Source organism: Myotis yumanensis, unplaced genomic scaffold (assembly GCF_028538775.1).
Source record: "Myotis yumanensis isolate MYYU_CA2020_CCGP unplaced genomic scaffold, mMyoYum1.0.hap1 SCAF_14, whole genome shotgun sequence".
NCBI classification, from domain to species: domain Eukaryota; kingdom Metazoa; phylum Chordata; class Mammalia; order Chiroptera; family Vespertilionidae; genus Myotis; species Myotis yumanensis.
This window is the reverse complement of record NW_027223765.1, coordinates 45,469,618-45,484,675: the sequence shown is the minus strand read 5'-3', so window position 1 is coordinate 45,484,675 and position 15,058 is coordinate 45,469,618. Positions and strand designations below refer to the sequence as shown.

Sequence of the window (15,058 nt, the reverse complement as noted above, 5' to 3'; positions counted from 1 at the left end):
GGAAACAATTAGACAAATCCATATTGAGGAATATTCTATAAAACAACTGGCCTGAATTCTCCTTTTTCTCTTTAAAAAGAAAAACCATGTATTGTCAAATACATGGTTGCTTTTACAGAACTTTGATGTACCTAGTATGGTCTGGCTGGGTGGCTCAATTAGTTGGAGTGTCATCCTGAACACCGGAAGGCTGTGGGTTCAATTCCCAGTCGGGGCACATACATGGGTTGTGGATTTGATTCCTGGTCAGAGCATGTATGGGCAACAACCGATTAATGTTTCTCTCTCTCTCCTTTCCTCTCTAAAAATCAATACATATCCTCGAATGAGGTTAAAAACAACCAACCAATTATTTTAGATTAAAGGAGATTAAAAGTTGTTACAACTGAATTTGAAATATGAACCTTGATTGTTCCTGTACAGAAAAATAAAATTAGCCCTAGCCAGTTTGGCTCAGTGGATAGAGAGTCAGACTGTGGACTGAAGGGTCCCGGATCCGATTCTGGTCAAGGTCACATGCCAACGTTTCGGGCTCAGTTCCCTGTGGGGGGCATGCAGGAGGCAGCCAATCAATGATTCCCTCTCATCATTGATGTTTCTATCTCTCTCTTCCTCTCCCTTCCTCTCTGAAATCAATAAAAATATATTTAAAAAATTTTAATTAAAAAAATAAAATTATTAGAACTATAACTGAATAGAGACTGTGTCAGAATATATTTTTGTTCAATATTAAATTTCTTGAGTATGGTAATGATAAGGAGGTATGGTATACATGTAGTATTATGGTATATAATGTTATGTAGGAAATTATCCTTGTTCTTAGGAGATATATGCTATCATGCCATATATTTAGCAGTAAAGTGTCATGATGCCTGCATCTTAACTTTAAATAGTTCAATTAAAACAAACACACACACACACACACACACACACACACACACACACACAGTATTACTGCATACCAGTATTTCTCAACTATTTCTAAGGAGCCTTTTATAGACATTTATTTTACTAATTAGAGCCCCTCCTCCCATAAAACTTTAAAAATTGTGGTAAAAAACACATAACATAAAATTTGCCATCTTAAACATTAATACATAACTTAAAATTTGCCATCTTAAACATTTTTAAGTGTATGGTTCAGTATTGTTAAGATATTTACATTGTTGCACAATCTCCAGAATAACTTTTTCATCTTATGAAACGGAAACTCTATATCCATTAAACAAAAACTTCCCATCTCTTCCTCCCCTACCTATTCCCTGTCAACTGCCATTTTATTTTTTTAATCTATGGTATTGACTGCTCTGGATACCTCATCTATGTGGAATCATACAGTATTTGTTGTTGTTTTTGTGTGTGCGTGTTTGGCTTATTTAACTTATCACAATGTCCTCACAGTTCATCCTTTTCTTTTTTTAGGATGCCATGCCAAGCAGAAAGCCTCTGAAAAATCCATCTATCACTACACTGTTCTTCACAAATGACAGCATCTCCTCAGCTGTGCGTTTCACTTCTGTAGATAGGTGGTTGCTCTTACAGATCTTCAGCTGTTCCTTGGCTTTCTTCATGTCCTTCTCTACTTGTTGCCAGTCAACTCTGATGTACCCAGTTTGGTCTGCAAGCTTAAGGAGAAAAAAGTCTTCCTCCGACAGCTGTTGCAGCCAACTTTCCAACCTTCTGGAATATGAAACCTGTGCACCATCCAGTGACACCTCCAATAACAGCTGGGTTGCCATGCTCTACTTTTCAGCTGAGGGTCCAGATTCCTGCCTAAACAGCTTGTGCCACCAAGGCTGCTTTTTAACAAATTCTGCAAGGTCCAGTGACTCAAAATGTTCTGGAGTGGATGTAGACATTTCAGCGAGCTTGTCTATTGATGACACTCGCAGAGGCTAGGCACTGTAGGACAGGGAGTGGCGAGCTGTCTTCTAGCAATGTGGCTTCAGCAGGTGGGTCAGATATTTCCATTCCCAAGGCCCTAGGCCAGTGATGGCGAACCTTTTGAGCTCGGCGTGTCAGCATTTTGAAAAACCCTAACTTAACCCTGGTGCCGTGTCACATATAGAAATTTTTTGATATTTGCAACCATAGTAAAACAAAGATTTATATTTTTGATATTTATTTTATATATTTAAATGCCATTTAACAAAGAAAAATCAACCAAAAAAATGAGTTCGCGTGTCACCTCTGACACGCGTGTCATAGCTTCGCCATCACTGCCCTAGGCCCTAGGGTAAGAGGGTGGGCTGGGCTCACCATGGTCTGTGGTCACCCTCGTTTCATCCATTTTGTAGAATGTGTCAGAATTTCCTTCCTTTTTAAAAATGAATACTATTTCATTGTTTGTATATGCCACACTTTGTTTACTCATTCATCCATCCATGGAAACTTAGGCTGCTTCCACCTTTTGGCTATTGTAAATAATGCTGCTAAGAACATGGCTGTACACATATCTCTTTGAGACCCTCCTTTCAACTCTTTGGATATACTAGTATACCCCAAAGTGGTAATGGTATATTAATTTCTGTGCAACCGCTCTACTGTTTTTCATTCCTGCTGAACCATTTTACATTGCCACCAACAGTGCACAAAAGTTTGAATTTCTCCACATCTTCACCAACACTTGTTATTTTCTCCTTTTGATAATAGCCATCTTAAAGGGTGTGAGATAATACTTCATTGAGATTTTGATTTGCATATCCCTGATGTCCAACTTTTTGTGTGCTTATTGGCCATTTGTAATTTTCTTTGGAGAAATGTCTATTCAAGTCCTTTGCTCATTTTTAAAATAAGGGTAATTGTTTTTGTTGCTGTTGTTGAGTTGTAGAAGTAGTCTGTATATTCTGAATACATATGTTATCAGATATGTGATTGGCAAATACATGGTGAGACAAAAGTAGGTTTATAGATGATGAATACATAAAACAAGAGTTTATTCTTTCATTATTTAAATGAATAATTATTTACTAATTATTTATTATTTTCCATACGAACAACTGTAAACCTACTTTTGCCCCACCCTATAATTTTCCCATTCCATATGTTGCCTTTTCACTCTGTTGACTGAGTCCTTTGATGCATAGAAATTGTAATAAATTTTGATCTAGTCTAATTTCTCTTCTTTTACTTTGTTGCCTGTACTTTGTGTCATATCCAAGAAATCATTGTCAAATCCAATGTCATGGAGTTTTTCCTCTATGTTTTCATCATAAAGTTTTATAGTTTTAAGTTTATGTCTTGGTCTTAGATCCATTTTGAGTTAACTTTTTATGTAGTTTGAGTTAAAGGACTAACTTTATTCTTTTGTATATGGATACCCAGTTTTCTAGAGCTTTCTTATCACAAATCAGCACAATCTTTAGGTTAGAGAAAGTTATGTAAGAAAACTTGCTTATATCTTAATTAACATTTTTGACAAAAGAAAAGCATTTAAAAACAAATTGGTACTAAATATCAACTCACTTCATTAAATCTTTTCAAAGATGTTCGTTTTTCTAAAACTAAGTGGATGTGGTACAAAACTTATATTTGGGAAAATATTTATACCTAAATATTCAACTACTGGAACAGGTTTTTTCTGTTGAGAAAACCCTCAAGTAATAGCTGACTTGGGAAATTTCAAGTTTATGAATACATTTTGAAGTATTTGGTTATCTAAAATTACAGGCAGAAATAAGTCTCTGTAGAATCTCATAGACAAGAAAAGTAAATAAAGCATTCAAGAAGAAAATACACAAACAATATCAAAAACTTTCCCCATAACATACTTTCTTTAAAAAACAAACAAAAAAAGACATCACTATTCTCAAATCAGAAGTCAAATGGATGACTCAGATATTATTAATTTTTCTCAATTTAAAATAATAACTTTAATGGCTTAAAATTATTAAATAGGCATGGTTTTAAAATTATCCTATCAAGGTGACATTATTGCCATTTATAAAGTTATTCCATGATGTAAAAAAAGAATAAAATGATTCCCCAAGTATTAACCATTTTGATTACTGTATAGCAAAACAAATTTTGATCAAACCAACCTGTTTTTCTTCCTATTATGCTAAATGATTAGATTATAATCTGCAACCAAAACATAAATTACAATTATATTGTGGCGAACACTGTAGTTCAAAAGAATACTATTTTATCAAATTTATAATATCATCTACTTGAATGACTACCTTGGCATACAAAGGCTCCACCTTTTAAAAACTGTTTCTAGTCTATTCCATTTTAAATACCATCCAATATCCTTTTATAATATTAGCACCCCACCAATTTAATTCCTTTGTAGAACAAAGACAAGCACTTTAAAGCTTGTAAAGTGACTAATTCTTAATGCTGTCAAATTAAGTTAAGCAATTTAATGTAATTACTAAATGTACTGACTTCTTTAAAAATTGTAGTAATTAGAGTAACTGTTTTACTGCCGTTTATAATGTACATAAATAACTTGGCTTAAGCAAAGTTGTTTGGGTGGCTGACTCTTTTTGGGGGAGGACAGGGTACTGAATTCTAGTAGCCATTCTTGAAGTCATAACTTGCATTCATCCAAATCAGCAAAAGCATCTATATATATAAAAGCCTAAGTGACCAAACCACCCAACGACCAGTCGCTATGATGCGCACGGACTGACAGGGGCAGACCCTCAACACAGGAGCTGCCCCCTGGTGGTTAGTGTGCTCCCACAGTGGGAGTGCTGCTCAGCTGATTGACCCGTCCTGGTGGCCCACCAGCCCAGCTGCAGCCACTCACTCCCTCAGTAGTCCTGCAGGTCCAATCTCCAGAGAATGGGCCAGGCACCAATGGACTGTTGTCCCCAGCACAATCCTGGAAGTCGGCCTCAGGCACCGTGGCTGCTTCCCCTCCCTAGATGCTCCGCAAGGAAGAAATGATATAAAAGCAGCTGCCAGGTGGCTCCCGACAACTGGCATGAATATCAGTGGGACAGAGCCAGATGCCAGGCTGTCAAGGGCATCCCACTGCCCCCCTGGAGGGCTGATCACGTCCTGGCCCCCCTCAGTACCCTCTGGACAAGCGCCAGAGCAGGGCTCATGGCCGTGAGCCTCTCTCCATCAGGACTGGCTGGGCACGAGCCCACGGCAAGCGCAGCAAAGCCAAGATGAGCAGGAGCGCCAGGTGGTGCTGGACTGCCGGTTTTGTCTTAATTCCCACAGGTCACACCTAGGGACCCCAACTGTGCGCGAACCCGTGCACCAGGCCTCTAGTTTGATATAATAACATTGGATCTCTTTCTATCTCTGGCTTTGAATTCATATTGTTAAGATAGTGTACATTCTTATTTTGCTGTATAGCCACCACTGTTAGTGTTAATGGTAGTTTTCACCATAGACAAAACAATTTTTATCTGAGCTGGGCAGCCTTTAGAGTTATCCATTGCCTAAAGAGGCCCTTATCCCACACTCTTGAATAAAACTCCAACTATAAGTGTCCTAAACTTGTAAGGAGTTATGAGAGTAGGGAATGACCTAACTCTTGGACAAACTCTTGGACAACTGGGCCTTAGACAATTATTTTTTCTCAAAGAAATAAGTAGTTTAAAGTAAATGTTACTGGATCCTTCCTGCCTTTAATTGAATAAACAGGTGATTAAAATAAAAACACCTGAGTAATGAAACTTACTGCTATACTGTGATTAATCACTGCAACTCTGTAACTAGTTTTTCTATCAATAAATTAAAGTGATTAATTCACCTTTTACCTTAATGTATCTTCAATTGCTTTCTTCTTGTTTTCTCAACACCAAAGTCTATGGCTGTCTTTTAAGACTATATTCATCCTTCATCTTCTCCATCAATCATTCATTTAATTACTATTTTGTTATAGCAGGTACAAGGTTGAACTGGTATACCAAACACTATAGACCCATGGTCTGCAAACTGCGGCTCGCGAGCCACATGCGGCTCTTTGGTCCCTTGAGTGTGGCTCTTCCTAAGCCTTAGGAGTACCCTAATTAAGTTAATAACAATGTACCTACCTATATAGTTTAAGTTTAAAATATTTGATTCTCAAAAGAAATTTCAATTGTCGTACTGTTGATATTTGGCTCTGTTGACTAATGAGTTTGCCGACCACTGCTATAGACCAATAGAGATGGCCAACATTACAAAATACATATAAAATTTCCATTATTATTTCAGTAATGCTAAGTATTAAGATGCTATGGAAACCTATAAATAGGGGGGCCTGATCAAGTCAGAGAGGTCAAAGAAGGCATCCTTGAGAAAGGGACCCTTAATCTAAACTCTATAGGACAAGTAGGTCTTAACCAAAGAAAGAAGGAAGCAAAAGTAATCCATGCAGAACAGCACAAAGGCCCTACAGTGAAAGTGAACATGTTAGACATGAGGAACTAAAAGAAAATTCAATGTGACTGAAATGAAGGGGACCGAACAATGTACAAAGAAACTAGGGAAAGAGAGACAAGCTCTATAATCATGAAAAGGTTAGAAGCAAGAGACTAATATGATTGAATCTGTGTTCTATAAAGATGACTGTGACTGCAATAGATTTGAAGAGGGCCGAAGTGGTGTGTGAATTAGGAGGCTATTAAATTAGTTCAGGGAAGAGAAATCATAGGTAAATCAGAATACAGGCATAGATTTCATTGTGCTTCACAAATATTGCATTTTTTACAAATTGAAGGCAAGGTCCTCCATAAGCAAGTATCACTTTACTGTGGTGATCTGGAACCAAAACCACAATACCTCCAAGGGATGCCTGTATAAACTACAGTGGAGGAAAGGTAGATCGATTTTTAAAGTATTTAGATAAAATGAATAGGTTTGGGCGACGAATTGTGTACAGGAAGTGTATTAGTTAGCTATTGTTGTGTTAAAAAATTACCTTAAAACTTACCAGCTTACAATGAATATAATTTCTGTGGGTCAGAAATCAGGGTACAATTATTTGAGTGCCTCTGACTCAGGCACTGATTATCATAAGACTGCAGTCAAGGTGTTGACCAGGGACACAGTCACTTCAAGGCACGGTTAGGAAAGGATACACTTTCAAGCCTACTAATGTGGCTGTTGACAGGCCTCAAGTCCTCAAGGAACATTACTTCCTTGCTACATGAACCTGTCCAAGGGGCTACACTCAACACATAAACTTGCTTCCTTCAGAGTGAGGACAGAGAAGGGGAGGGAAATCAGATAAAGTGGGTGAAAGACGGCAAGCAAGAAAATCAGTCGTAGAAATGACATCTCAGGACTCTTGCCATTTGGTATTCATTAGAAGTGTCACTAGGTCAAGTCCACATAGAGGGGAGATTACACAGAGGCATGCATACCAGAAGATGGAGCTCAATGGAGGCTGTTTTAGAAACTGCTCACCATACAGAGTGAGGAAGAAGAGACACTGTTGTATTAATAAGAATGGGAAAAATGGAAAAGGCCCAGGTTTGGAGAAGTTCTGTATTGGATGGTGAGTTTGAAAGGACAAGGTGCCTTTAATTCAATCAACAAATTTGTTATAACATTCCTTCTATGTACCACACATTACTGCAGGAGACGAGATATAATGATGGACACAGAAAAAGTCCTTACCCTCATGGAATTTATCTTCTAATAGCAGAAGACAGATAATAAATAAGATTCAGACAATGATAGGGGGTAGAAAGAAAATAGCATAGGATAAAGTTGTAGGTTTCTCTTCAGCTATGGTGTCAAAATACCCATTTCAGAGACCCAAGTAGATTGTTAAAAGCCTTAAGTTGTTTCCTAGATTCCTCCTGTACTCTCACTGTATTGTTTGCCTCTCTTACAGCATTTATCAAAAGCTGATTTCTATTATAGTGCAAGCCAATGTTTGGGTTAGGCCAAGAAATGACACATCCTCCTCCCACAACCTTCCCAGTGATATCTACATCTATCCCCTGGGACAGGTGAATGTTTCCCTATTTGAAAAAGTGTTTTTGCAGATGTGACTAAGTTAAAGATCCTGCAATAAGGAGATTGCCTTAAATTATCCAAGTGGGCCCTAAATGCCATCACAACTGTCCTTATAAAAGACACACAGAGGAGAAGACATACTCAGAAAACAAACAGGCAGTGTGACCACTGAGGCAGAGATTGGAGAGATGCAGCCACAGGTCAAGGAAGGCCAATAGCTACCAGACGCTAGAAGAGGCAAAGAGCAAATTCTCCTCTAAAGCCCCCAAAAGAAGTGCCACCCTGCTAACACCTTCATTTTGGACTTCTAGTCTCCAGAACTGTGAATTTCTGTTGTTTTAAGCCACCGACTTTGTGGAAATCTGTTACAACAATCACAAGAAACTAATACACCCTTCCAGTGTTATTTCCTATCACTGGATTCATGGCATTTATCTCAAGTTGTAATTACTTGTTTATCCACTTGTCATGGTGTCTCACCCTATTAATATATAAGCTCCAAGAAGATGGGGGCCTTCTCTATGCCCCAGCTCTTAGCATCGTGTCTGGAATATATTGCATTCCTAAGGATTAGCTGTTAAATGAATAGATATCCCTCCATGAGATAACAAGTTTTATAAGACAGAAACTATGTGTATTAATCATAATTCCTTAAACCCCCAGCAACAGAGCCTTGCCAAAAACTGTTGTTGAACTAGGTCCGAGCTCTAGCAATCGGGAAGCCTGGATTCTGGACATTGTACCTCTATCTTGTCGGCATCTAGTATTCGAGGAAGTGTTCAAGTAAGTTTGTTCCTGGGCTGCTCTTCTTAGTCCTGCTAAGGAGCGAGTCCAGATAGCATTTTTGTACTCTGTTCAGGACCCACAGTACTTGGCACACAGTAGGGACAACACATATTTGAGACTCTTGGGTGAATTAGGGTATCAGACTAAGCCATAACGTAAAGCCAACATTGCAGCCTCGAGTAAATTCCTACTCAACTCTGAACCTCAATCTTCTCAACTAACCCTTAAGTCAAGGGGTGTGAACCTGGGAGCTACCTGGCCTGTAGTGGCTCCGTGGGTGGTGGCTGATTTTGTTAATAACCCCAGGCCACTCACCTAACTCGACCTTGAGTACAGCCTCAGAAGTGAGTTCCACACTTACAACACTAACTCCACTACTTCCTGGCCCTGTGACCTTGGACAAGCTATTTTACCTTCTGGGCACAGTTCCTTGGCCAAAACTGACAAGAACGTCTATCTTGTAAAAGCAGTTCTGACACAGAAACTAAAGGAAGTAACCAAAGAGTGAAACTTAGAAAGCCTGGCTTAATAATGTAATTATTCTGAGGGGAAAAAACAAAAAACCCTTGGCTTTTTAACACGCGCTCATCTGGAATAAATACGCCCACTTCTCGGGGCCTTCTAAAACAATGGAAGGGGCTACCAAACCCTCTTATTGCCTCACGGAATCCCAAGTTTGGGAACCTTCGAACCAAAGGCCACGTGAGGGGTCTCCATGATTCCATGACTCTTTCCTTCAGCAACCTACCAGTAATCAGTGTTTACAACGAGGAGAGACAGAGCCGAGGGGACAGGTTTCCAGAAGAGCCCGGCTGAGTGTCAGCTTTTTCACAGGCACAGGCCGTGACCTAAGAAGGGCGCACGTCACAGACCGGGCGGTCCGCGAAATCTCAGAGATTCCCTCAGTTGCCTGGGTAACGCTTACGTCACCACGTAGCCTCACGTGACCGTTGGCTAGAAGCCCATACAGCGCAACGCGCAGGCGCCTGGTGACAGCCAATGGGCGCTGCCGGAACGTTGGCGCCGCTCCGCCCCCTTTTCCGGTCGGACCAGGCGGCGGCCGGGCGGAGCGCCCGCGGAGCGCGCCTCCCTCTCCCAGCGAGTGGGCGGTTGTCTGTAGTTTGCCGGCGCCCCGTCTCTAGGTTACGCTCCCAATCACTCCCAGGGCCCGCCCAGGCGGCTGTGCCCTCCCACCTCTGGCTCCCCGGAGGCGGGACCGCGATGGTGCGGGTCGGGGGCCCGAGGTGGAGCTGACCCTCGGCCGGGAAGACCCTGGCCGAACAGGGGGCCAACCACGAAGCCCTTCCCTGCCGCCGACTGTCAGCCGTCTGGAAGCCCTGAACTCCGTGCCCCCCAAGCCCTGGCCCCCCTGCGGGAATGTTCAAAAATGAGTATCAGGTAACCCCAAACTGTCTCCAACCTGTCATACAGCTTTCTCCTCTGGGGCGAGGTAGCGCCGGTTGGGATGCGGGCAGAGCTTCCCCCAGCCTCCCATTATTCAGTCTTTTTTCGGGGTAAGAAGAAATTAATGGATGAGCGGTCTTGATCCAAAAAGAAAGCAACTAACGTCTGGACGCAGGATCTGACCCGGTACAGTCTGCAGTGCAGTGCTTCTCACGGTGTATGGAATCCGAGAGATTCTAATTAACATAGAGATCTTAAAGCCCAGCCAGACCCTTGAATCGGGGCCCACAAATGAACCTTGGTACCCACTTCTGATGCACACTGTGCAGCACGCTATTTAGAAGAGAGAGAATCAATGAATGTGCCCGTGAATGGGTCACACAAAGAAAGAAATAAGCTTCGGCTATAGGCTATTTTCTCTGAAACGGGTTCAGTTTCTCTTAAACGCTGGGGTATATAGAAGGATGGCTTTTGCAGTGGTTCCCAACCTTGGCTGCACATTAGGATCACCTGGGAATCTTTTTAAAATCCTGATTTCTGGGCCTCATCCTCCGGAAATTCTGTTTCTTTGTTACTAATGTTGTGGCCCCACCCCATAACAAAGAAACAGAATTTCCGGAGGATGAGGCCCAGAAATCAGGATCTTAAAAAGATTCCCAGGTGATTCTAATGTGCAACCAAGGTTGGGAACCAGTGGCTTAGGGAGTACTTGTAAACACTGCAGGGTTCCTGACCCTCACCCCAGATCTAGTGGATCAGAATCTCTGTAGAGGGGGCCAGTGAATTTACCATTGTAACAACTGTTCTTTCCCCTCCTCCCCCCAGCCCTCCCCTCCAGCTCATGCTGATGCAAGTGGTCCAAAGATAACGGGAGAAACTGATTCTGGGTCTTCCTGTCACCCTGAGGATCCTAGAGCATCTCAATACCTGACCTGCTCTCCTCACTTCACTAGCATCTCCCTTCCTGTATTTCCTTCTCCCTGGTCTCCAGCCCTCCCCTCCCGACCCCTACCAGAGGTCACACTCTATTTACAATCTGTTTTCCATTCTAGTCCTACTGTGTGGTCCCAGTGCCAGAACAGTCCTCCACTGGTCTCCAACTCTTTGTTGCTTCTACCTTTTCAGCAAACACTACCTGCCTTCTTATGAGTGCCCCAAGAGTATTTTGCAGTTTTCTTCTATTCCAATCATTAGAACAATTTTAGAGAGTTTCACTTAATATAGGTAAAATACATTGTGTTGTGTTTTGTTTTTAAAAAGCATACTACTGTGGGAAACTTGGATAACAGGAGAAAAAGAAATGGGGAGTGGCAGTTTTTTCTATCTCATCAAGGTATAAGGATTTTTCTTAAATAAGTAAAAGCTGCCTCATTTAAATTTCATAGTGAAATATGACCTGTCTCCAAAAGCTGTAGTAATTCTATCCACACACAGTTTGCACATAAAATGCCTAAGGAAGAAGAAATTAAATGTCTTAAGTGATTATGTGTTAAAACTCAAAACCAAAAATATATAATTGAGAAAGATTAAAAGCTGGAAATTCTTTACAAAAATCATATGCTGCTTATTATTCATACAGTCCGTAAAAGAAAAACTATATTTAGTCTTTATTTCATATTCTCAATTTCTTGTAATAAACTCCTCTTCAGAGATAATCATCTTGTTTAATTCCTCTCCTTTATATTTAAAGGACATGGAAATTCAGTAACGTGTGTCATGTTTTTACATAAGCATGTCCTTCCATGTTCTCAGGTGTACAGTAGGGAACACATAGCATATCTATAGGTAAGATTCTCTATTTTTTTTGTACAGATTAAGAAAAACTTTTTATTTGTTGATTTTTTTTTTATAGAGAGAAGGGGAGAGAGTGAGAGAGAGAAACATCGACTCGTTGCTCAACCCATTCATGCATTCATTGGTTGATTCTTGTGTCTACCCTGATGAAGAATCGAACCCACAACCTTGACATATCTGCACAACACTCTAACCAGCTGAGCTCCTGGCCAGGGGCTTGTACAGATTTTATGAATCTCTAAATTAATTTGTATTAAATATACAGGGTAGGGCACAAGTAGGTTTATAGTTGTGAATATGCAAAATAATTTATTCTTGTATTATTATTTATTTTTATTTATTAATTGTTTTATTGCTTAAAGTATTACAAAGAGTATTATATATGTCTCCTTTTTTTCCATTATTATTAATTTTATATTATTTTCCATATGAACAACTATAAATCTACTTTTGCCCACCCGATGTAAAAAGATTTACAGAAATGCTCAAAATAAGAATCATTCTTTTCTTCACTCCCTCCCAAACTTTTTTATCGACCAGACTAAATTATTAACATGCCCTTTTTTGAACAGTTTTTACGGGCACTATTGAGCTTTGCTATGTGCAAGGTATTGTACTTGATGGTTTATATTTACTATCCTGTGTAATCCGACAATCCATTTTACAGATGAAGAATCAAGAAGTTAAGTAGCTCCAAGGTCAGGTAGTTAATAAATGGCAAAGCTGATATTGGAGCTCAGGCCAGTATGACTAAAAAGATAATTATCAGAATTTATTAGTCTGGGTTGAATAGCATGTTCTGTAAGCATGAGCTATACATGTCAAATAAATGAACCTTACACTAAGATATCATAAGGTTGTATGGCACAATTCATTTAATATTTATCCTGCTTTAAAAATTTTCTTAAAATTTCTATTAATCAGAGGTGACTCAAATCAGAGTTGCTGTTGCTAGATACAATCTAGGTATAAAGTTTTCTCCCAGATCTGCTTACCTGACAGAAGCCTGAACAGTGGTTGTAGGCCATGTGATGGGTAGTATCTTCTCCTTAGCATTGTCTTTCACTGTAATGTAAATACTTCATTTTTGTTTTCTAGGGAGGTGCATTTGTTGAAATATTTAGTGCTCAGGGAAAAAATCCTGGAGCAAAGTGGAAGATCCTTGGAAGTCCATCTGTGATTTGGAAAGTAAGTGTGAGAAATTAGAGCCACCTAAAACATGGAAAGAAATGAGAGTGACTGTTTATAACAAAAAGGGCTCAGTCAGATTTCAGAACTGCTTTTCCTATTCATGCACCCCAAAATCTTCTCATGACATTATGGGCTGCAGTCCTCCCAGACAGCACTCCTCACTTGTTTAAGAGTTAGGCATGCAGCTCACAGCCCTTCTCTGAACACCAAGTCCTGCTGTTTAAGTAACTTCAGTATCTGTGAGGAAAATCTCTCCAAACCCTTAGCTTCTCAGTTTCTTTTAATTTTTAACTTACTGATTGATTTTTAGAGAGAGAGACAGAAAAAGAAACATCAGTTTGTTGATCCACTTATTTATACATTCAATTGATTGATTCTTGTATGTGCCCTGACTGGAGATCAAACCTTGTTGTATGGGGATGACACTCTAACCAACTGAGCTTCCTGGCAAGGGCCTCATTTCCTTGATTCCTTCATTTCTAATGACCTATCCCACTCTACTTTGTTGTACATGCCCTCTGTCATGCTCTGTACCTCATCACCATAAACTGCAGACTCTGAAATTTACTAAGTGAGATATCATGACATCCCTTCCGGCCCCAATCTTCAGTTCTTAAGGCTGCTTGCCTAGTTATTCCCACTATATTTGTTCTTCAACCTAATTGAGACTTTTAGGACATCTACTTTCCCCAGTGTTTAGTTTTATTTGTGTATTTTCTCTGTCTTCACTTCCTTTTCTCTCTAGCCCAGAATCCATAGTCCATGATTTCAATCAAGGCCCAGTCAAGACCTTGAATGCCCTTGCTTCTTGTCCTTTCATCATGCCTGCCTAGGAAACACTGACCCTTTCTGAATTCCCAGTTATCTGTCTACATCCGGCTTCTCGGTACCTTTGGAGAAAATATCTATAGCCTCTTAGATTGATGATGCTATAAATTTATCCTGAATATCCCAGAAAGTTCTCTTAGTCTTTAAAATAATTTTCTCAATTTTCTTCAGGTTTCCAACCACCAACTCCCTATCCCCATCGCCAATCCACACCCAGATAGGTTCTCCTCACTCACTCACCAGGCCACACCCCATTTCACTGGAAAAACCAATGCCATCAGGTAGAAACTACCTCGGCTTGCTGCCTCTAGATCTAAAAACCTATATCCATCTCTATCTTCTTTTTCTCTTCTCTTCTGTGTACTGGAGAGAAAAATGCCTTTCTAAGGACTCAGTTCTATGGGTAACTTTTTAAAACTATTAATTGAGTACTGACTGTTTACCAAGCATAGCATCAAGTACATTACATATGTAATCTGTACAATAGCCTTGTAAGATAGTTACATTTATGCCCCTTTTATAGACTGAGGCATGGAGAGGGTAAGCGACTTGCTCACAATTATACAGCTCTCACTAGGAATGAGAGATAAATGATGCTGTGAAGGTATATATCAGGGAAATTAGGAAAGCCTTCCCAAGGAAATGCCATTTGATCTCTAAGAGCTAACTAGGCACTGGGTGGGGCTGGTGGAAAGCAGAGTATTTCAGGCAAAGGGAAAAGCATGCACGAAGTCCTGTGTCAAAAGAGAGCTTAGAATTTTTAGGAAACTGCAAGAAAGCTACGAAGGCTAGGATGCAGACAGGAGAGAGGACAAGGTAGAAGATGGGGTTGGAAAAACTGGGCAGGGATCAGACTACGCAAGGACTTACGGACCACTTTGAAGATTTTGGTAAACTGGTGAAAGGTTTTACGTGTTTGTTCAACTTGTGGAATAAAGAATACACTAGATGTATGTATATTCATTTCAAATACACAGGAGAAAGACAAGTATCACATGATCTCATTCATATGTGGAATCTAATGAACAAAATAAACTGATGAACAAAATAGATCCAGAGACATAGAAGCATGGAACAGACTGATGAATCTCAGAGGAAAGGCAGTGGTGGGTGGGAAGAGATCAAATAAAGAACTTGTATG

At 40.1% G+C, this 15,058-nt stretch overlaps 1 protein-coding gene and 1 pseudogene across 3 annotated transcripts in view; one reads left to right on the top strand and one right to left on the bottom strand.

The window, feature by feature from the left end:
- Positions 1 to 1,418: 1,418 nt before the first annotated feature.
- Positions 1,419 to 3,256, bottom strand: LOC138992661 (FUN14 domain-containing protein 2 pseudogene; annotated as a pseudogene).
- A 6,585-nt stretch (positions 3,257 to 9,841) lies between these two features.
- The window catches only part of CFAP20DC (CFAP20 domain containing), a 219,997-nt gene continuing 214,780 nt past the window's right edge, over positions 9,842 to 15,058 (top strand). For all 3 annotated transcript variants that reach the window (XM_070391621.1, XM_070391620.1, XM_070391619.1), the window contains exons 1-2: positions 9,842 to 10,098; positions 12,997 to 13,086. In XM_070391621.1, coding sequence (XP_070247722.1) covers positions 10,078 to 10,098; positions 12,997 to 13,086 — 111 coding nt within the window. In that variant the 5' untranslated portion in view covers positions 9,842 to 10,077. The remainder of the gene's footprint in view (positions 10,099 to 12,996; positions 13,087 to 15,058) is intronic.